Below are 23,232 nucleotides of genomic sequence, written 5' to 3' on the forward strand. Positions count from 1 at the left end.
TGCTTCCAGCTTTAAAGAAGGGCATCAAAGTGTAAGTGTGTGAGAGAAACAAACTTGCAGAAGGACTGAAAAAAAAAATTAAAAAAAAAAAAAAAGAAAGTATCTTTGTCTAACAGAAAAAAAAAAGGGAAGAAAAAGCAGTCCACCTGTGAGCTCAGTGACAGCATCCCCATCAATATGAAACAGGAAAATAGGAAGCTGTTCTGCCAGCACTAGAAGAGCTCAGAATCATATTTCCCTTTTACATTCAGATTCAAAATACATTTATTAAAAAAATGCACAAACTAGGCCTTTTCACTGAATATTCTTTTCATGCTGAGACTAGAAGGAGGGAGGCACAAAGGCTGTTATCTAAAAGCTGTCATTCACTGCCAACCATTTCCCACCTCACTGACTGGCTGCTGCACCTCAGATGTCTCAGCAAGCTTTTCCATCTGTAGTAACTTCATATTTTGATGTTAAAAGCCACAGTTTTACTGAAACTATAAAGGTAAAAATAATTTGATATTTAAAATTGTTATTCTTCTATTTTCATGGATTATCCTAGAAAAAAACAAACAACCCAGAATGCTTGTTCACACTGCTCATGTGCAATGATGCAACGCAGAAGGAGCACGACTACTCCTCTTCCACAAAACAGTCTCTTATTGTCAGTGTTTTCCACTGGTGGAAACAAATAACAGTTCAGTGCCTCACTGAATGCAGTTTTACAGTGCAACTAGCTAACAGCTGGCATTTTTGTTCACATAATTTCTCAAGCTGAGGTCTAGCTATAAGTTTGGCTTCGCATTTGAACAGTTTTGGCTGAAACACAGGAAAAACAAATGGTATCACAAAAGTGAAAACAGAAGTGGCTGGACATGGACCTTATACCCCATATCTTCCAGACTGCAAATGCTTTGCTTTAGCAATTACCAAGGATGTCTCAGTTTTACTGAGGGTGCAAGAAATGTAACCATGAAAGTCAATGAAGAAAATAACCAAAACATTTAGAACCGACTCCCCATGTAACTATGTGCTTTCTGAAGGACAAAAATGTTATCTTGCGAGCAGCCACTTTGTAAATGCATCATTGTTGCCTCTTCTAAAGGTGGATATCCATCTTCTGTTCCAAAAAATTCAGCTCAAAACCTCTGAGATCAGTAAGACTTGGGCATGTGCTGGCATTTTACATGCAAGTCTTCCTGTAAATGCTGATTTTCAAAATTGCTGTTTAATAACAATTTCTGCCCTGAGTCATCAACTTTTCTCCAAGTTTACCAAGACCTCTGCTTCAGAGTAAATGTTCCATAATCATCCCTACCTCCACTGCTTAGGAGAAGCCCAGTTTGATGAGTACTCCCTTGTGGATGTAGCACTGCTAAGTGGAGTGTGATGGCAGAGCAAGATATGTTACTAATTAACTTTGATTTGGTGTGTATTTTCAGTAGGTGAATATCATTCCTTCATCAGCAGTTTGTTATTCTACCTGGATTCAACACAAAATGTTGAATTCTATTGTTTAGGGTGAAGCTATGATTTCCAAATCCTATTATTATTAAAGGAAAAAAAAAAATCAACTCCCTAGGCCTGTTGAGAAAATACCTACTTTTACCATTGTAATTAATTTTAGAAGCTTCTTGGAAACAAGACAAAACTTATGTGAGCAATTAGAATTTATTTTTTGTTTATAATATTTTATTAATCAAAAGGTGAACACAAGTGCAAGAACTACTTAAGGTTTACCCTTTCTGACCATTCTCGGGAAAATGAAGAGAGCTTTCATTTGCCCTTTAAATTTATTTCTTCCCTGAAAAGGTAATAAATTACAGTGAAGTCAGGGGAAAGACTTTTATTAAACAAGGCCTCATTTTCATCATACTTAAAGGAGTGTATTTACTAGAGGGATTTTTCCCCCCTCAAAAATAAAATAAAATAAAACCACATTCCTGCCTTGGGAAATGATGGAAGTTCCTCTGAGCACGGTTTCAAAAGGATCCTAAATGAAAACAAATAATTCTTATTCCTAACTGAAGGGGGAAACTTCCACATGGTTTCCCCAGGGTGAAGCAATGAATTCCACTGGGATACCTGTAATACTTTAGAAAAAAGACAGTTAACCAGGGTTGTATCAGCTTTAGCTGCGGATGCAATAAATTTAATTGAGAGAGTCAGTGAAGAAATTAAACAAAACATTTAGAACGAGACTCTCTCCACACTCAACCATGCTCTGCATTCAGAGAAAGAGCTACCCCAATGCAAGGCACCAATAACTTCTGCTTTATCCAGTGGAGCTTGCACAGGCTTGTTTTGAAAAAAAAAAAAGCTACTTATGAAACAAACTGACCACAGTGTCAGTGCTTCCTTATTCTTTTTCTTTTCAGTATCCTCAACAGCCAAGCACTAATGGGAAGAGATTTGGTTTGGGGCTACCAGACGAAATTCAAAACGACTCACCAGAATTCATTTGCAGGACAATAAATGAAAATCAGTGAGTGAGATTTAGAGAGACAGATTAAGTATCAGAGAGCACACATAGTACTCCTTTTACTAGCAGCATGAAAAAAATCAAGCAATCAAGAAACATCCGATGAAAGTCCAACGGGTCCTAAATTTAAGACACATTACTATCACTGCATAATTATGTAGAGATTACAGCTTAGATCCTTGGTAAGTTTTCCTGCCTCCATTATTTTAACTGAAAGCAGAAAACCTAATTGATATTTAACAGTTCTTTGTGAAAATTTGCCTTCCTTTTACCAAACAGTGCTAGACCCATCTAATATAGCAATCAAGCTGTATTTAGCAAGAAAAAGAAATACAGACATCTACATTTATAAACATAAAAATGTTAGTCCACTTGTTATGAATCACTGACTAAAAATCCTATTTTTTGTTGTTAAATCAGAATGATTTCATAATGTAACTTTCTAAGAAATACATGTAATAATATAAAGACTTCCATTCCACTTCATCTACTTGCAAGCTGAAAGTACATCGGTTTTTTAAGTCAATACCAAAATGTTATTAGGATGCACAGGGGAAAAAAACTCCAACAAAAAAACCAAAAACATAATACCTAATACATCAAAAGTAGAAACAGCAAACCCTGGAAACCACCCCCCCAAAAACTGTATGTGTTATTTTCCTCCAAGGAAGCTTCTGAGGAGCAATCAGAACTACTCTTAAGGCCTTCCACTAAAAGAAGAGAAAGAAATCCAAGTCATCAAAAATCCCATAGAATAGATAACATGTGCTATTAAAAAAATAATTTTAATTAAGATTTCACTTTTTCATGCAAATGTTAGATGATACAGCTTGAAAGTATTGCTGTTACACTGCAGTTCTAAAAGCACTATGACAAACCTTCCCTCTCCATACAATAGTAATAAGAATTTATTTTGTAAACTCTATGAGCTCTCCATTTAGACTACAGCCATCAGCAACATTTCTCAGTTTATTCGACTGTGGGGTTAAATTTACAGTTTATGCACTTTTAAAATATACTTATCTAAAAACACTGGGACTGCACATAACTGCACCCTGTGTGCTAGAACAGAAAATCATTGATGCTCAGACTTGTATTGCCTGCACCAGTTCCAGAGTTTATTGCCTTGTTTTTCCGCCAGGACTAAATCAATACACAAAGTGACGTTACTATGATGCAGGGGTCAGACAGGGTTGGTGACTCTGAACTGGCTCCCCTGTGCTGACCACAGGGTAACACGGTATTTATGGCTTCACACTGCTTCACTTCCAGAGAAGAAGCTGTGAAAAATGCTGCTCACGTATGAACTCCTGCCTGATCTCACTGCCCAGCATGGCTTTCTAACGAAAAGGTAATAAAGTCAAGGAAAAAAGCCCAACTGGATGCTGCTTTTATCCCCCATGGGGCCACTGCAACCTGACAGAAGGACATCTCCAAGCTAAGATGACATCCTTAGTTTCAGACATCTCAGGAAAAATGCCGCTGGAGGGCTCATCTCTCTCGACACCAGAAGGACTCCTCAAGGAGGAGGTGAATAGCTGATCTTCTTCCAGTCACTGGGCTCACAGTTAAACCTTGGCTTCTCCAAAAGATCCTCTCATAAGCTGCATTGTGCTACCAGGGCTGATGCTTGCTCTGGCCTACAAGAATAACTTTCCATGCATAGGGAAGGTCTGTCAAATTTTGAGTGACACCATAACCAAACTCTGTCTAGACAAGATCATCTCCATTCCAGTCCAGGACCACATACCAGGTAACCGGTGAAATATATTTCATAAGGCTCAGGTAGGTCAAAGGCCTGTGATTCAGAGGACAACAAAGATAAACCATTCCAGTTAACCAGTGGGCACTGCATTAGGGGTATGGAAATAAAGACATCAGACATGCCTTTGTCAAGACATGATGTGCTGTTGATCAGGCTGTAGACCTATTTCATGGTCTTTTTATTTTCTACTGATAATCAAGTGATTTTTCTGCATGAGGGGGAAAGTAAGTAAAGATCCAGACCTCATGTCAAAAGAGACAGTGCAGACATTGAAAATGTCTTTTTAAAAATGTGCTTTCACAGAACTTCCATTTTTTTTGATCCTGAAAAGAAATGTTGCATATGAGTCAATCATTCAGAAAGGTCAAAGTTATCAAAAATGCACTTTATTTGCTTTAACTGTCTAGCTACAGCATACGTGAACATTCACATGCATTAATGTAGTTATTTGCTGCTTTCCAATCCCATTTGGTACCTAGATGTGAAAGAAAAGCTACAAAAATAAGTCTTGTGCAATTCAAAACTGCAGCAGAGAGGGCAAGAAAAAAGCTGTTGCAGAGCAGTTCTACTCGTCCAGATGTTTATACTGAACTTCCAGATGTTTTTCTTGCATTTATTCCTTCATTATAATAAGTAAGGAACTGCCTTCAAACACAGTAAGACTCCTTTAAATCAAAAGAGTTTATACAAAAAGAACCTTCATTTTTCATGTGTGCCCACATTAGTTTCCCAATCTTACAGAGTAAACCTCATTCCTGCAAACAAAGAGGATGATCTTACAGGCGGGAAGTCTTAAGTGTCTTTTTACTTCCCAGGAACATAAAGGGTGTTTTGTAAAGAAATCACGAATCTACTGTTTGCTCTCCCTACATCCTGGGGGTTAGCTGTGGTGCTTGGCTCAACAGGCATGCCTAATTTTGCCCAAACACCCTTGGGAACTCACATAACACAGAAGGCTAATAGTCAGGATTGGTAAAATACACACAAGAAGGGTTGTTGCTATCATCGTTATTTAAAATTCAGTTACAAAACCTCAGTATGGCAATCTTACAGACTCAATTCTAAACAGAGAAGAATGCTCAAAGATGCATATGGAGGAACATGGTAGAGTTATCCACATTGTAACAACATGAGGTGAAAAACTAAGGTTGGATGGTTCATTAGCATTTAGGCAGGAGAAATATAGGCTAGCTTTTCAGCAGTAACATTCTAAGCTGGTAATTCTCTACAAATGCAGGTATATAGGAACACTTGAAAGACCCTAGCCTTTCCTGCCTTATTCCAGGCCACAGAAATCCAGACCAGAGCTAGTTTTTCCAGGCCTGAGCTCTGAAATCCTTCATTTGCTGCTTTCACTGCTTCTTAAAAAAGCCAAACCTGCATCTGGCCCAGCCAAATCCATTCAGTGTCTCACTATGACCTTCACCAGAAAAACAGTTTAGCTTTGTCTTTAAATGTAACGTGAGAAAACGTGGAGAACGGAAGAGAGAATGCCAAGTTTCAGCTGATGTATCAGCTCAGTTTCTGCCTGTTCCCTGATTGCTCATTTAAAGGGAACACTTGGTGGTGGTGAAAGGCAAAGTGTCATTAAGCTGCAAGCCAGACCAGACGTGATTTTATGGCTATGTGGAGTACACAGATCAGTCCCTCCTTAGTCCCAATGCAAAGGAAAGACATGGTCTAGAGAAAGAGCTTTATGTTTTTTGTTACTTTTGAAAGATTTCAAAAGCAGCCTTGTTAGAAGAAAAAAGGGCTCAGCTATGAAATCACTTCCTTCTGTTTAAAATCTTTTACTCAAGGAAAAAAAACACAAAAGAGCATGAAGAAAAAAATCTGTTCTCTGCTTTTGACTTGTTCCTAGGATTCAGCATGCCACCCGCTCTGTGGGATGACACAGTGTGCCAGATTCCGACCGCTCCAGCCAGCGCGTCAAGCGGCCACAGCCCTCCCCACACAATCACCCTCTTGTCAGAGGCAGCTGGCATCCTCCCCGCACATGCTGACAGCATCACCGCCTGGAGGACTGCACCCCCTTTAGGGTAGCTCTTCCCCTTTCGGACAAGGCAGCAAGGCGTGAGGAGGGCAGGCCATGCTAGGCAGCTAATGAACAAGAAACTCTTGTGTTAATTCCCTCCCCCTCCTGTCCCCAAAACACAGCGAGGATGGGGACAGGGGAAAAGATGCTCTTCTGCGTGCAGGAGCAGCGTGGCTTGGGAGTACAGCCAGGAGGATAACTCCAGGACACCCGTTTATGGAAGTTTAAAAGTCAAATGAACAGTTCATTGCTGCCCAATTCACAAGGGGGTTAGTTATGGCTGAGCAGCATTTCAACAAAGATTCTAACATGAGGAATGGTTTGTCTCCCTCTGCCAATGCTCATACGTTTACCCAGACTCCCAGTTCTGTTTTCTCTTGGATGCCTGGGCACCATCTCTCTCCTCCAAAATGAATTGTCTTCTCCTGTGTAAAGCAGGGTGACACACACCAGCTCCCTTCCCCACTCAGCTATGGGGCAAAAGAGGAGGGAGAAGGATCTTCAGAATAAACTGAAACACTTCCTTTCCCATCTTCACCTCCTGCAAAAAGTTGGTCTCTGCCCTAAACAGCAATGTATTATTACCCTAATCTGCACCATTAAGAAAGGCAGGGGTTCTTTTCCTCTGTGTTATTGAAGTTCGCTGATGCAGAAAAAGCCATACTGCATGAGGTGAGTGTTCAGCAAGTTTCTCCATGCAGCCTAAGACACACACTTTTTCTGCCCTTCCCAAGATAAACTTGCAGCACTACCTTTTGAAGAAAGTGTTCAGAAAATATGACACCTGAAACAAAATCTTCTGTTTATGAAAACTTTAGGCCAGACTTATAGGGAGACTGCAAGTAGTGACAGAGCAGCACACCCACCTGATCAACAGGCTGACCACACCGCCTACTCCACTCTGAGATATGTCACCTACGCAGCTCTTTGAAGTGATGCTTAGCTTTTTTCTTTAGAATCAGAAAACAATCCTCCATTGGAAATGCAAATTCAGCAATATGGGATGGCACTCCTTAACTAATGGCAATTAATGAACATTTCTTAACACCTTGATGCACAAACATTTAACTCCCCAAAAGTCTCTGTGGCTGCCCCAAAGCCTAATTCTTGGTTTCAGTCTATTATTTATTTATTAAATTAAAAAAAAACCAAACACAACCCTACACTAAAATCCCACAGTTGTTTCCCAGCCATCTTTATCTTGTAACAGTGTCTTACAGGTGGTTAGGATGTGGAAGCGTTGCTGCTTCTTTATACTATAGCTCTGAGACTGACCTCCTCCGGCCAAAGAAACCATACTGCTGAAGAAAAAACCCCAAACCAAACCAAATTAAAACCCAATCCCCTTGTAAAATAATACCAAGGTGGGAGCTGCAAGTACAAGGTGAAGAGTGTCACAGCCTAGGAGTGCCTCGCTTCCGTCAAACAGATTTAATAAAATAGTATGTTATCACTCTTTGTAAACAGTGTTTTATGCAGATTAGAAGAGGTGCTAAAGTACAGTGTGTGCAAAGCACTGAATGAAGTGCAGCAGTAACAAGAAATAAGTTCCTGTTTGAATTTTGAAGAAAGCTTCAACACTTGCTACCTGCAGTCCTGAAAAGTCTTGCCTCTTTGAGGAATCAGAGGTATTACTGAACTACATCTACAGTTAAACTGGAGTGACATTCAGTTTAGTTAATGTCACTTAACCCCAGGAATTGTTCCACTGTTTCCAGAACAATACCTGAAAAACATATGGTACTTATTAAGGAAAAAAAGGGTCACCTTATGTTCCTTGTGCACCTGTACTGTTGTAGTCACAGTGAGCAGCCTGTACATCTTCCCTCTGACCTCTGCTCAGAAGGAGAATAAAAGACAGTGCAACAATGCACCTTTCCAGCTGCATACATACCTCTAGTCCCATACATGCTTGGGATTAGCTGACATCTGATATTTATTCAGTGACTATTTACTTCTGCATTGTGTTGGTGTAAGTGCTCACTATTTTCCACACACTTTTTTTTTTTATTTTTTTTTTCCAAGTCTGAGCCAGTCTGTCACCTCACAGGAAATACTCCACTGCTGTATGAACAGTAATTCCTTCAGGAAGGAAAACAAGGATCTATTTCCCCAAAAAAAGACCGCAAAACCTGAATTTTCCTTATGTTCTTAACCTCATCTTGCCTTCTGCCAGGAGGATCATGGAGGTGGGGAGGGAGAGACTTCCAAACCACCAGGAAGTCGAGATTTTACCCATCACTACAGCCTCCCTTGCAAAACTCATAGATATTCTTTCCCTGAAGAGAAAGACATGTAGGAATACATCTTATCAATGGCTGAATAGGTTAGTTAAATGCACAATTCACATTCTGGTTACAAAGCTAATCACTAGATCAAAGGGCAACACGTAAATTCTTACACTAACATGTGCGTTGACACAGTGACTCACACCAAACCTCTGCAACTATTCTGTCATGTTTGTGGTAGAAAGCACAAGTCATGGTGTAAAGCTATGGGAATCATGATGTCACAGTGAGAAACGGGGCTAAATTTTGGGGCTTTCTGGACCGAATACTGTTGCATTTATGGACTACTAGGGCAACCTTTTGATGCAACCGGGTACTGGAATCTCAGGAGGCCCATGTACTGTGCTGGAAGACCTAACAGGTGGGAACATATGCTGGGACAAGGAGACAACCTGCACCATCCCTGCCACCTTCAGCTCACTGTCATCTGCAGCAACAAAGAACAAACTGCAAAGAACATCACCAGGCAATGATACTCAGTAGTCGGGCTGTGCTCCTGCATAAGCAAACAGAGCCCAAGACAAAACCCAAATAAAGTCATTCACAAAATGACAGGAACCTCCTGGGTCCAAAGTGTGTTACAGTATTTTCCTCACATTTCCCTTTTTTCCAAGACCTAATGCTTAGGTACCTCCTCAGCAGTGTGCTGGAGAACATCAGTGCTCCACGTTACAGATACTGAGATGTGCCAAACATTATAGACCTAAGTGAATGGTATATGCAGTCCTGCTTAACACACAATCTTTTCATGAATAGCCTGTAGTTCCTCATTGTTCTCCAGATATCAGAGTTTTGCATGAATACACACACCACCTTTTGGGTAGCAAAAAAGAAGACAAGAGGTACTTCAGTGGAAGATTGAGATTTCTTGTACTATTTTAAGTTTTCAGCTATTTGGCATCTTCAAAGGCGAAAGGGCAAACTTTGCATGTGATAGGCTGCTACAATAGGTTTTAAACATGCATTGCTGCAAACCCCCACCACATTACATCTTGGGGTTCTGGATTTTCACCAGTTTCATACTACAGGGCTGAGTGACTAAGTTTCTTCTATCAAATTCCACAAATATGCTTGCTAGTGCCAACGCAGTAATGAACTCTGGGCATTCTTATTGTCTGTGCCTCTTCTAGAGTCTTCTAAATGCTGCTGACCCTCCCAGAAGCCAGACATGCATTACTGAAATTACCTGATAAGAAACAGAGAGGAGAGAACAGAGTGGGAAAGTAAGCACTTACCAAGCACAATGACCACAGTCTTCAGGAGGCTCATCATGGTGTCCCGATTTCTGCGGGGTCCAGAACTGTGTCTGGACATTCTCATAGTCCTTTGGCGAACGTACCCAAAGATATGAGCATATAGGACCACCATGACCACAAAAGTGACCAGGTTGAAAATAGCCCAGAAGACCAGGTAGGAGTCACTATAGAGCGGTGCCATGTTGGAGCAGTGAGTGATATCACAAATACAGTTCCATCCGACACTGGGTATGGCACCCATGACGATGGCCATAGTCCAGATAACAACAATTACGACGACCACTCGCCGGTTGCTCATCCGAGTGTGCAGCTGCATTCGGAAAACTGTAATATGCCGCTCAATAGCAATGGCCAACAAATTGGCTACAGAGGCTGTCAGACTAGTATCAATGAGACCCTGACGGAGAAGCCAGGTGCTTACAGTCAATCTTCTAGTGTTGGGTCCTGTGTTGAACATTAAGTAAAAGTAGGCCAGCCCTGCAAAAAAGTCCGCAGCGGCTAAGTTTGCCATTAAGTAATAAATAGGAAAGTGGAATCGGCGGTTGACATAAATAGCCACCATTACCAAGAGGTTGGCCAGCATTATGAAGATGCAGACGGTAATCCCCAGTCCCATTACAAGCTTGCTGACAGTGTTCCATTCAGTGGCTAGATATTTTCCACTTCGGTTATAAAAGAAGGCAATGGTTTCATTGTAGTAGCACTGTGGTTCGCTCATGGCTGTGGACTAAAAGAAGAGGGGAAAAAAGAGAAAAAAAAAACAAAAAGAGAATGACATCAGAACTGAAAACATATGACTGCCTCCATGGATGAGACATGCATGAAGAACAGGGAGGGGGACAGGAAGGGAACACGCTTCAGAACAAATTTATTTTTTCAGACCAAATGGCATTCCACAACTCGCAAACAATTGCTCTGAGGAGTCTAGTAACAGCAACCAGATTAGAAGCAACCAGAAGTGCTTCCATCTGCTCTGGGAGCCAGCAGGACTTCTGATGTAGCCGTAAATTGCATAGAAAACGAGCTTCTGGCCAAGCAGACCAGCTCAAATATTCACTTAAAGGAAAAAGCATGCAATTTGTAAGTAAGAAAAGTTAACTCTGCTACAGGACACCTTGTTTATGTTATCAGTGCATAAAACTGTTGTTTGAGAGTAGTGATGTTAAAAGAAGAGCTTCTCAAAGAGGAGAAAAAGTGGATCACATTTACGAGCAGGTTTTAACTCTTTCAGTTTTCCATCGGGGCATTCCTTCTTGTCCTGTCTTAAGAAGTAGAAAGAACACCCTAAATATTAAGATTGCCAGTATGCTCCGAGACTGTGAATTATCAAGGGCTGTGTTTGTCCATAGAACATGAAAGGCTTGTATGAACAATAAAGAAACCTTGACACTGCATTTGTATGAGCATCAGCCCTGTTTCTAAGCAGGGTTTGAAATACAGAATGCTTTTAAATATAACATATCAGAACTGACTTATTCCAATTTGAAGTAGGAGTGAGCCAAGACATAAGAAAAGTAATATTTGGCTTAACTAGTGTTAAAAGCATCTAACCTTATTTCCGGCATTAAATATTGTTATGGCTATGTCAGGGAACACAGGATTAATTTTTCTTGCAGAGTACTCTGCCAAGAACAGCTATGGGTGCAACAAACAAGCCCCATACCTCACCAGAATGTGGAAGTTTTGCATAAAACCGTTGGCTCACAAGAAAATGTTTAATGAATTTCCTTTCTCAGTTACAATCAATTACTTGAGGTGTGATTCCCAAAAGGCAAAGCTTAGGAAAAGAAACTCCTCTGAATAACAACCTGGTTCCTTGTTTAGCACATGTATACAATGAGGATGTAAAAATAAGAATTTAAAAAAAAAGACTCAGAAGACCTGCCTGTGCCGCTTTTATGGATCTGAGACTCAATTGACTAAACTTGAATTTTTACAAAAGAAGGACCAGTTTTAGCAAAAAAACCAGGTAACAAGCCCAATCAAAGAACAGATGAACAATACTAAAAGATGATAATTTCTTCCCACTAAAACATACGAACTAAATCATATGTTTTGGACAGTTCCAGTCATTTTGCAGGAAGTGCTACAGCTAAACTAACTCTCACATTGAAATCAAAAATGTACAGAACTGGGAAACAGAATTAGTAACTGGACTCATGAGTCCCAAATGCACTGCATGACATTTAAATTTATGATAAAGAAAAAGGTCTTTTTAGAAAGATTTTACTTCCAACCTCAACATCGATCAGAAACATTTGAAGGTCCAGGATAAAAAAAAAGCTAGAGTAAACACTATTTCTCAGCACAGTGAGTATAAAACTTTTACTGTTCCTTTAGGATACATTATATCTTAGGTTTGAAGCCTTTTGGCCTTAATTATTTAAGAATTTTTAAAAGTTCTCAAGTAGGATCTTTCTGTTGCATAGAAAAAAAATTATTTACAAGGGATATTTAACAAAAGGAGACCTAGCTACGAGACATCTGGCTTTAATTCTTTGGTTAAAGACCTTGTAGTAATAACAGGTCAAATATAAGAACCCTTGAGGGAGAGAGGAAGTCATATGAATGAATTAGTGGCCCTTATAAAAGCTTGCCAACATCTGCAATAATTATGTGAATACATGGGGTTTTTGCTTTCTGTAGGAATATCTGGATGCAGGATCTAGTGGATTTTTGCAGTCCTGAATAAATTCTCTTTCCCTATATATTTGTTGATCTAATTTTTTCTTTCAGATGCCTGCTGCCCATATATAATGATTCCTGCTCCACTGTTGCTCCTTTGGAAAGAGGCCTGCTACACCTGGAAGAACACATATTTTTAGTTCAGAAATTTAAAATGTGGTAGATATCATGTTTTTACTTTTTTTTTCTTCTTTTTTCTTTTGTGTCTTTATTTTGCACACAGGTTTAGAGTGTGAATTATTCCTTGATTTTGTAATATCCCCCCTAACATTTGCATATGAAATCTGAAACAAGATAAAAAAAATTTGACTTATTCATAAAATGCCAAGCCAGGGCTGCATGTATGCAACACTCATAAGAGCATGTAAAATGCTACAGAGTCAGACTTGTTAAATTTAAAGACATGACAGCACTTGAGTAATCTCGGGGAAGTTAGCACGAGGCTTACTTGCTGCTTCTCTCATTTTGAAGATAGAAAAACAAAACACTGTTCACATAAGGGATTTTGGAGAAGCTTTGTTTTTAGGGCATTCTAATCCAAAACCTGAGATCTCCTTTAAAAGTAATCTTTTCACTCCCAAGGGAAAGAAGAGCACAAGAAGAGACAGCTTTCTGGCAAAAGTTCAAAAAGGGGACTTCCAGATGATCAGCTTTCTCGGATGCCAGCATATATCATAACGGAAGGTTTTGACCTCCCAGGTCACAAACATAAAAATCCCAAGGCATCACATTTAGCCATGATGCTGACTGGAAAGGCTCCAACAAGAGGCAAATGCAATGTATCTCTCAGTACTGAAAGTGTTAACATACCAAAAAGACATATGCAAGCAGGCAGCTCCATCCCCTCTCCTGCCCCTGCAGGAAAAGGGGCAGGAAAGTTTATATTTTAATTTCCTGAAGTTTCACTTAGTGTGTTTCATTGCCTGGGTAAGCCAGATGTGTGGTGCCCCGAGATTTACCTCATCCATTCAGTGTATCTCAACAGAAGTTTAAAACAAACTAAGCTGCAAATTGCCCATGTTAACTAAAGCCTCTAGAACACAACGTGTAGAAAAAGAAAACGTCTGAGTTATAAACCAACAAGACATATAAAGTGAGATGGAGTAAAAGCAGGCTAAAATCAAAATCCCCTCTCACCATATGCAGCTGACTCAGGACCCAGTTGTCCCAAAACACAGAACAAGAAAATTCCAAGAGTACATGGAGTTAAATCTCTCAGTATCATGAGAGGTAGTTATAACCTCAACACAGTACATACAGACCAGGAAAATTGGCACCAGGACTTAATAAGCAAAACTCACTCTTGTTCTACAGTCAGCAAGTAGCCATCCAATGGCTAGAACCTCACCTTAGCCTTTTCAGCCATTATTTGCTATACTTGTCTGGTTTTCTCCTTACCTCCGGTTATATGGGATAACACCACTGGGGTAGCAGTGGGGAGACTGGGAAGAACAGCCATTGTAAGCAACTTTCCCACGTTTTGTGTTTGATTCATCTTACTGCTGCTCCACCTCTCCATCACAGCCTAAAGAACAGAGTGAGGATTTGAATCCACAGCACGGGGCAGTTTGACAGTGGGATGACCTTGGGTGACTAGCCCGTTACTCCCTGCCCCTCCTGGGGAAGAGACCAGACTGAAGAAGGCACTGGCTGCCTGGAGCAGGAAGGTGGGAGGAGATCTCTGGATCCTGCCAGCTCAGTTGTGAGTGACAGCCCATTGGGTGAGGGCTGTGTATGGAGAGATACTTAGGGTGGAAAACAAGCGCCAAAAAGTTTACAACCACTACTGATTGATACTGCCTAAATGAAGCATTAGTTAGCACAGGGTGCCTAAGGGGCAAATGATCAGTTTAAAACCTCTCTGCAATCTGAGAGTTTGGAGAGTTCCTCAGTCCCAACAGGGAAGGGGAAAAAAAAAAAAAGAAAAGAAGGGCCCCTATCTCCCCACCCTCTGTATGCCTAGGTGCAGTTATTTCTTGCAGAGAGAAACAGACCTGAACATTCTTTGAATACTAAGGTCTGACTTTTACAGAGGTTTTCAAACTTATAAGCCACAAAAATGAATCCATATTCAGGAAAACTCTTAAAAATATCTTAACCCTAAGCTCTCCAAACACAGCCTGCTCCTCTCTTTTTTTTTCCTTTACTGAATTAACCTCGACATGCTACTATTTTCTTACCCAGAACACAGAGGAGATGAGAAACAATTTATTTGGCTAATATGGGAATGGCAAACTAAGACTAGAGATAACTGTCTTACATCTTTACATTTAGTGCAGCAGCAAATGGAAAATCAGTAGCACTGCTTTCAGCTTTGGTAAATACTCTTAAGCTTACCAACATACCAGAAGGGCTAGAGCTGAAAAACTTCAGGAAACTGCCAGCTTCAAAATCCCCAAAGAAGGGTATAAATTAATATCTTTAAAATAAGGATAAGCAAGTAAGTATAGGAATAATTGAACCAATATGTAAATACTTTCTCAACCCACAACTGCTAAACATGGCCTTTATGAAAGTAAAGTTGTAACAGATGAGGAAAAAAAATCCAATTTGCAAAAAAATTTTTCTACTACCTAATGAAAAGCATAAACTATTTTTCAAACTGCAGAACACAAAAGAAGCAAAAGCTTTAAAATAAAGAGAAAAGCAGTGTTTCCTTTAAAGATAAAAGTAGAAGTTAAAAAACCTTATGTACAGATACATTTTCATCTGCACAATGAAAGCATAAAACTCTACCACCAACATCCAAGAGCTCCTCCTCTTCAAAATTGCATCTTCCAAAGTAATTCACTCAACGGACTTTAAGAAAAACCTGTATGATAAGATATGGTGGTTTGGTCCCAGCAGGTTACTTCATTTCACTAGGCTCATTTTGCCCTTCACATAGCTGAAAAGACAGGAGGAAATTAATCTCTCTGTAAGGGGATCTCTTTAACTCTGTTACAACATGATAAAGCATGAAGTTACTTAAGGATCGTGTGGCAACAGCTAGCATCTCCAGTAATTTTTAGGATGCTTTTATAGCAGGCTTTATTACTTCAGAGTCTTAGAGCTGACAAAGATACCAACTACTAGAAAATGAACTGAGAATTTCTCTGTATCCTACAGTTTATATGTGGAAATGGCAGCTCAGCATATGTAGGCATTCAGTGTAGCAAAGAGACCCAGGCATCAGCAACACTGGGAAAAGAGGCAATTTTATTGTTTAATTGACAAGTGACACAGATCCTGTTGGAAACTACAACCTCCACAGACTGGCTATAAAACCAGGGAAGCTGTTGACCTTCCATAGAGCTTATTCACTGCTGACTACTACAAAAGCAGGTTCAAAAAAGCTTCCGCGAGTTAAAAAAGGAATGTGTGAGTTCAGGAAGTCCAGCTAACTCTGAAAACGCCTTTCTTTTGGAAGATGACAGAGTCTCTAACTATCAGGTCTGAAATCAGCCCTACATCTTTTGAGGACAGACAAATTAGAAGCCATGAAACTCCCTGTTCAAACACAAGAGCATTAATGAAGAGCAGTAATGGTCAGAAGCACACTGAGCTGGCCCAAGAAGGCCCCAGATTTCGAGCTCTGTGGTTTCAACTTCTCTGTTTTCTACTGCTGCAGAAAGGAAGCGCACATGCACCTGCAAGCGTGTGCACACTTGCACACACACCCCTGCACATGAAGTTTCTTTCATTGCAGAATTCTGCAAGCAAAAGGAGATTTATGATATTGAAAGCTAGAAGAACTGAAAAAAAAAACCCAAAAAGATAGTAAACTCACCTGTTCGCAACTTACCCAGTACTTCAGACACTATTTTGTTGTTGCTCCTTTTACAAAGATTTCTGATGAGCTCTGTCCCTCACAAGTACTACCTATATCTTATGAATATTTTCTAGTTGAGGTGGAAATGAAGGTTGTTTGAATTAGGGCACAGTTCTACATCATCACATCCTCCCCCTGTATTGCTATGATGCCTTATATACTTCAATTAATAAGGATTTGTTTTTTCTCTGCCCTTCAGCTCTGCCTTCCAAGCTTCTCTCAAGGGAGATCACCACTGTAATGTGGAGGTATTGCAAAAATAAGCTAATTGGCTTTGCCACACGGAGAGCATATTGACCCCAGATTGGTTACTTGTACCCAAGTGTCCCTACAGAATACAGAAAGGGTTTCTGCAAAGCTCTTCAAGATTCGTTTACTTCTAGGGGAGCTTACATGACAAGGTGAGCTTCACAAACACTAGCCAAACACGGGTACAAGCTCAACCACCTGTGGCTTTGTGGGAGACAAGGAAGACAACTATATTCCCTCATCTCATTTAGTGACTTAAATATTCCACCTCTTATGTCTTCAAAAAAAGTCTTTGTCATGATGCTGACAGGGCTTCTCCACTATCTTGCCCAGTTCACTCCCCAGTTGCCTATCTGCCTTACCCTCAACCTGAACATCATAAAGAGATATCCAACCAGCTGTGAGTCCCTGAAAGCTGCTGTGAGGATGAGTGCAGTGCAGGACAGACCTTTGCCAAAGACCCCAGCCCTGGTAAGATTTTTCTGCACCAGAGAGGTGCAGAACACAGTCTCCTATCTGTGCATTCAGAAACCAGAGTGAAAATAACGAAAGGGCGAAAAAAAAACCACCTAAGACATCCCAAGGGAGCTTCCATGCATAATACTTTACAACATGCATCCTTCAGGCCAAGATAGGTGCTCAGTAAGCCAAGCTGGAAATTAATTATTGACTATAGCAGCTGAAAGACTGCCATTTTATGCTGAAAAAATGCTGTAGGCTATTGGGGTTGCTTCCATCTCCAGGGCACACCTTCCATCACTCCTCACCAAGCAAACCAGCAAAATGAGCACTTGGGAGAGTTTAGCCTAGAAGCAAAATGCTTATGTTAATAAACATAGCAAATTTCATTTTGGGGTTGGAAATTGAGATATAAAAATGAAAACAAGAAGACTGTCCCGTGTTTACCATAGCAAAAAAATTTTTTTATGAAACCACACATTAGACAATATGGGTTTCTTTGCTTTTATGTACTGAAATATTTGTGAAATACATGAACAGAATGTAGAAAAATCTTTCTCTCTCTGAGCTTTAGCAACAATGGTGTTTCTGTAAGTAACTCGTTCATACAGTACTGAGCAGCTGCCTATAAGGCAGTATTGGTCAGCTTAAACAAAACTGAGATGTGTTTTGAACCCCCAGTAATCTCACCTAGTATAAGAATCAAAAAACCCACAAAACATACTAGTATTTTAGTTTCCCCTATGATGTCTGTAACTAGGTGGATATACTTCTATTCTGATATATATACTTTTAATCTAATTCTAAATTCTGTCTCGTATTGGCCTCATAAGCCACCAGTGTGCCTGTAACAAATGTGGATAGAGCCTTCCCAAATCTTCATTTGCGAAGCCTGGCCATGATGATGAACTCTAAACTGTTTCTACCAGCCTCATCATTTCCTTTTGCTCTCCCATTTCCTTTATTCATCACCACCATAGATCTGTTTCGGTAAAGAGGCTTATTTATTTACTCAGCTCAAAGAGGAGAAAGAAATCTACACATTTGTTGACTGCAGAAATTTGGGCATCAGATCCAAAACACAAATCTTACTGGAACTTTGTTGGAGAAAATAACACAGCACAACAACTGTGCCATCCCACAGCAGTCTATTCCCAAGCATACTATAAAAAGAATGACCGTTCTGTGGCAATGATAGTTTAAATCTCTTCCACTCCAATTCAAACAAAGAGAGGAGAAAATAGAAAGTATTCAATGGTGCAGAGCAGGAGAAGTGTTTTCTGGCTCTGGCCATGAAAGGCCACTATAATGGAAAGTGCTCTGGATTTCTCTTTGGAACAGCTGCAAGGTATTTATTTAAATGTACTCATTTACTTCTAGTATTTGGCTGATAGGATCCACTGCTGGCAAAAGCAAAGAAAGAATGATGAATTTTTGTTATTTTCTTGTTTTAAGCATTTCTGAAGCACTGTTGGAAGTCCCTGATTCATTAAGCAACTGGAGCTCAAATCATTTCTTCTTCAAAGCTTTTACTGCAGAATTCATCTCATGCCATGCACAAAGAGAGAAGATGCTAATCACTTCACAGAGTACTTTCATCAGTTTAGATCACCACTTGTGATGTTTCTTTTTTGCAAACAGCAAAGCCCACTGGGATGCTAAATGCTTCTTAAAGAATGATTTAACTTTCTGATTACTGCATTATCAGACTAGTCAGGTTTCTATGAGATCATTTTGCTTATACATAGCTGAGGTATGAAGTCATAACATGTACCACAAAATATCTTCAACTTAAAAATCAAAAAGCTCTGTTAACGTTTTATTCCTCTCTCTTTAAGAACAAAATGGCTTATCTAATCAGAAATCTGTATAAATCACATATTGTGACTTATTGTGATTTATTTGAGATCATTTATTGTCCTGCAATAAAACACCATTGCCAAAAACTCAAAGCATATTTGAAAATTTTTTTGTTTCGTTTACTTCTTTGACATATGGGGAACACTGTCCCACACGCATCTTCTATTTCAGATCTCAGCGATGGACAGATAAACTACCCTGGAACTTTACTTATCCTTCACCTTTACACATGACCAAGATGCCTGTGCTCTTAGTCATCACTTGTGTCTGGTAACAAGATGTTGGGGGGCGGGGAAAGAAGATGAGAGCTTTGGATAGGTCACTGCATTGGGAGGGGATGAAGAGACATGACTGTGGCAAACGCTTTGCTTCAATACAGGGCTGTGGAGAGCATCAAAAGCAGTTCCTATATAAGAATATTTTAAGACAGTAATAACAATTTCACATCTGATATTGAGAAGTGACCTTCGAAAACTTTTTCAAAATGTGAATCTTTTGACACCCGACTCAGAAGACAAATCTTGGGAAAAGAACCATTTGCAGCTACACGATAGCAGGAACTTCCCTTATCGTGGTGCCACCACGAGCATCTGCAGGATGCTAGCTCAAGCAAAAACCTGTCAGGGTGGGCTCTGGATTGCAAAACCTCCTGCTGAGGTCTCTGGAAGTCTCTCCCATGGTAAATAAGCATCTGTTCTTGTTTGCTCAGTGCAGTAAAACGACTGATGATAGGCAGAGGAGTATTTATTAGTGCAATGTATACACACATGCACATGTACATATATGGGTATATAAAATACATAATATTTACTTCTGAGTCTAAACTGACTAAATGTGAAGAAAGCCAACTATGCTGGCAAAACTAAAGGAAAGTTTAAAGACAAAAGAATAAAAAAAAAGATTAAAAATAAAGACAGTTTAAAGTAAAGTAGCAAAACACTTCTTTTTGTAACTAAGATGCCATCTAGCTCATGCAAAAAGCATGCAAGGTTACTTCCAAGTCTAAAAAAAAAAAAAAAAGTCCTTCCTTAAAACGTTAGTCTCTAAATGTCTTCTGCAGCACACTGTGGCATTTGCTCAGTTTTAAAAGGCAAAATAATGTCCTCTGGGGAAAAAAAAAAAAGTATTTTAATCAATGCTGTTTTCTAAACTATATCCAAAAATTCATTTGTATGTCAACACAAATACGAAAGGCAAACCTGTAGTACTATTATGAAAAACACTTTACTTCAATACTTCCATCCAGTGATTATCTCTTTATATATGTCTCACTATGTCCTTGTCTGTTAAAAAGGTCTTCCTTATCCTCAGAAATATACACATGGTTCCCAGCTGATTCTTTGGAGATTTGACCCTTTTACATATATTTGAAGACTTATATCAACCATCAGATCCACAATGATTTACTGATATCTGTGGGAATTCATGCAAGCATGTAACTCTTCAATTACAGATATCAATTTTGAGCCTATTTTTACAACATAAGGTTGAGAGAATGATATTTTTTTCTGCCATAATTTCCCACACCGAGATACGAGTCTTTCCTTTGCTTCCTCTTGTAATTCCTTTTTGGCTCCCAAGACAAATCTCATTGAAACACAGTCTCTAAAATTCAAGCATGGACAGAGAGCTGTCTCGGTTACTAACTAATGATCAGAAACATCTATTTATTTCTAGTCTTTGGCCTAGTGACAAAAGTCCAGGCAGAATTTATTTGGCCAAAACTTCCCTGCAGACCCAGGACATGTGCATTTATTCAACACAACAGAAGGGTGACTGTGTTGATCATCATGTCTCTTACAAGTGATAGCTTTTCTTCCACCCGTTCTCACACACACCATAGCTGATCTTATTTTCCCTTTGAGAAGGCATTTGTCCTAAACAACAATCCTTAGATACACAAATTTCTCATACATAAAGAAGGCTCTGAAGAGATGACCAATGGAGACAGGGGTGCAAGTGTCTTGCAGACCACGTGCAGAGATGGTCAGGGAGAGCTTTTCCCCAGAAATGGAGAAGAGTCTGGCAGCAGCTAGGCAGCCTGGAACAGAAGCATTCAGCATCCACCTCCTACCAGGTATTCTGTTAATCAGTTGTGGGGCCCTTTTCAGAAAAATACACATCCTTAAAAGTTTTAAATTGTAACAGGTACTTGGGTCTCTATGAAGTCAAGAGGACTTTGAAAATACTTTTCTGAGATGAAATCTTCACTGTTATGAAAATCTCCTTTTCAGTTTGTAGTTTTTACTTCATCAGAATACACAAGTACTTGGTGTTCAGTACACAGAGCTAAAGAAATCTTTTAGGTATTTATAAATATGAAGTCTGAAAGACACACTTGGATTCGTGAAAGCAAGATTAGTGTGTTAGTAATTCTAAGTGTATTATCAATTTTATTGCTTCTTTTAGCTTAAAACCTTTCTGGTAAGAACACTAACCTGAATTTTCCTTTGGTATTATTCCAATTTATCCATATTATAGCCCTCTACTTTGTATTTATTAGGCACAGTAAAAAAAAAAAATCAAACTATAGCAGAGTGATCATCTCCATGGAGTCAATAAAGATCATATTTTGCCATATGTTTTCTTCTACAAATAGCAGTATAACACAGCAATGTCATGTGTCAAAGTATAACAACATCCTTAGTAAATGACCTGTGTCTTTAACACAATATTCCAGGAAAAATTCCCACGACACTCAGAAATGAGAGAGAGAAAAAGCTAGGATTCAATGAGGTTCAATCAGTTCACCTGTCAAAGTTCCACTGTGGCCTACTCACCTCGATCACCTCAGGCTGGGACATCATGGAGGACGGCACCAAATCGGTGGGGGTATCCATGGTAGCTTAAAATGTCCCTGCTGTGCTTGCACTGTTCCTCTGCACCCGCAAACTCCTGGTAGGAACAAAGAAGCCCTTCCTCAGACTCTAGTCATGCTGATATTTGCTCCTAATAGGAAGGAAAAAAAATTGTTGAGAGTAACAAGAGAACTGGGTGCACAGTCAACAAACAACCAAGCTCCTTGGCTGCTGCAATACCAGTGTGTGAGTTTGTACAGCCCCACTTGCTTACACGACCATTCGCAACAGACTTGGCAGAAGTTTCAAAGAGCACATCAGAATTTGATCCAGAACAACAACAACAACAACAACAAAAACCACTTGACCACACAAACTAGAATTCACACAAAGTGAGTTCAGCAGGAAGGCTAATGCATAGACCATGACCAGATTTGAAAGGAAATAGGGTCACCTACAGAGACATTGGAACTGCGTTAAATTTTTTCCACCAACAAAAGAAAAAAGAACCCTCCTCCCCAAAAAAAGAATACTTATAGAAACACCTATTAGAATTTAAGATACATTTATTCCCTCAACAACTATTGTTCTACAGTTCAGTGATCACATGAACTTTTCTTCCTTATTAAGAAAAACAACTTAAAACATTATGCTATCCTTTTTTCCAGGTAGTCACAAATTTGCAATACATGAATATATTGAATTGCCATGCAAAGTTTGATCAGCTGATCCAACAGAATGAAGGCATTTTCATAGGTATCATGTTTATAAAGGTCCATCCAGCTTCTGCACATATATTCTATTATTTTCTTTTTCTATTCTTTTGTGCAAAGAAAACCAACAAAAAACCCCAAATAAATAAGGTGTGGGGGTGGGCAGGAAACACTGTAAATCCCATTTAAAAATTCTGGACTAAAAAACTGCAGTAGTTTTTTTTCCCCCTAATCAGACTAGACATATACAACACAAGTTGCTAATTAGTCACCACAGAAAGGATTTAGGAGAGAGACCTATTGCTCTCCATATTTACCACTTCCTATTCTGTAAGTCATAGCAGAAATCTACTCATGCTAATTGTAATCAGCATCCAACAAACATTCCAGAAATTACTCCAAACTTAACTGCTATTTTTCAAACTGAGGCCACGGTGTAATTATACAGATAATCCCAGTAACTTCCTGGCAATCAGTTCATTTTTTCAAAGGCAACACTTACCAAGCCAAGGAAGTACAGATAAGTGCTGTAGAAAAGTTACGCTCTGCATGCTTTTCTGATTCAGTTATGCCTTTTTTTTTTTTTTTTTGATCTTGTTCATTTAAACTCAGCCTTTCCATGCCACTGTGGAAATTATTCCTACTTCTTAAAAAGCATCATCTTGAAATGCCTGCTTCACATTTCAACACATCCCCACATGCTTTACGTCACATGTAGCTGTCTCATCTTCCAAGCTCTAGGATCACTTTTTCCATCTTTATATAGCTTTCCAGTGACCCCTGTTCTTTCCTACTTAGTTCTGGCTAGTAACCTTTCATTCTTTCCACTCCTTGCCCCAAATTCCT

General features: G+C 39.5%; 1 protein-coding gene across 1 annotated transcript in view; it reads right to left on the reverse strand.

Annotated features, from left to right (window-relative positions):
- The window catches only part of LPAR1 (lysophosphatidic acid receptor 1), a 70,874-nt gene that overhangs the window by 25,211 nt on the left and 22,431 nt on the right, over positions 1-23,232 (reverse strand). Inside the window, exons 2-3 of the mRNA XM_008923264.2 lie at positions 21,656-21,824; positions 9,791-10,538 (exon numbers count right to left, since the gene is read on the reverse strand). Of these exons, the coding sequence (XP_008921512.1) occupies positions 9,791-10,538; positions 21,656-21,715 (808 nt within the window). The 5' untranslated portion in view covers positions 21,716-21,824. The remainder of the gene's footprint in view (positions 1-9,790; positions 10,539-21,655; positions 21,825-23,232) is intronic.

The sequence above is a fragment of the Manacus vitellinus genome, unplaced genomic scaffold, assembly GCF_001715985.3.
Source record: "Manacus vitellinus isolate BGI_N305 unplaced genomic scaffold, ASM171598v3 scaffold_9_pilon, whole genome shotgun sequence".
Taxonomy (NCBI): Eukaryota; Metazoa; Chordata; class Aves; order Passeriformes; family Pipridae; genus Manacus; species Manacus vitellinus.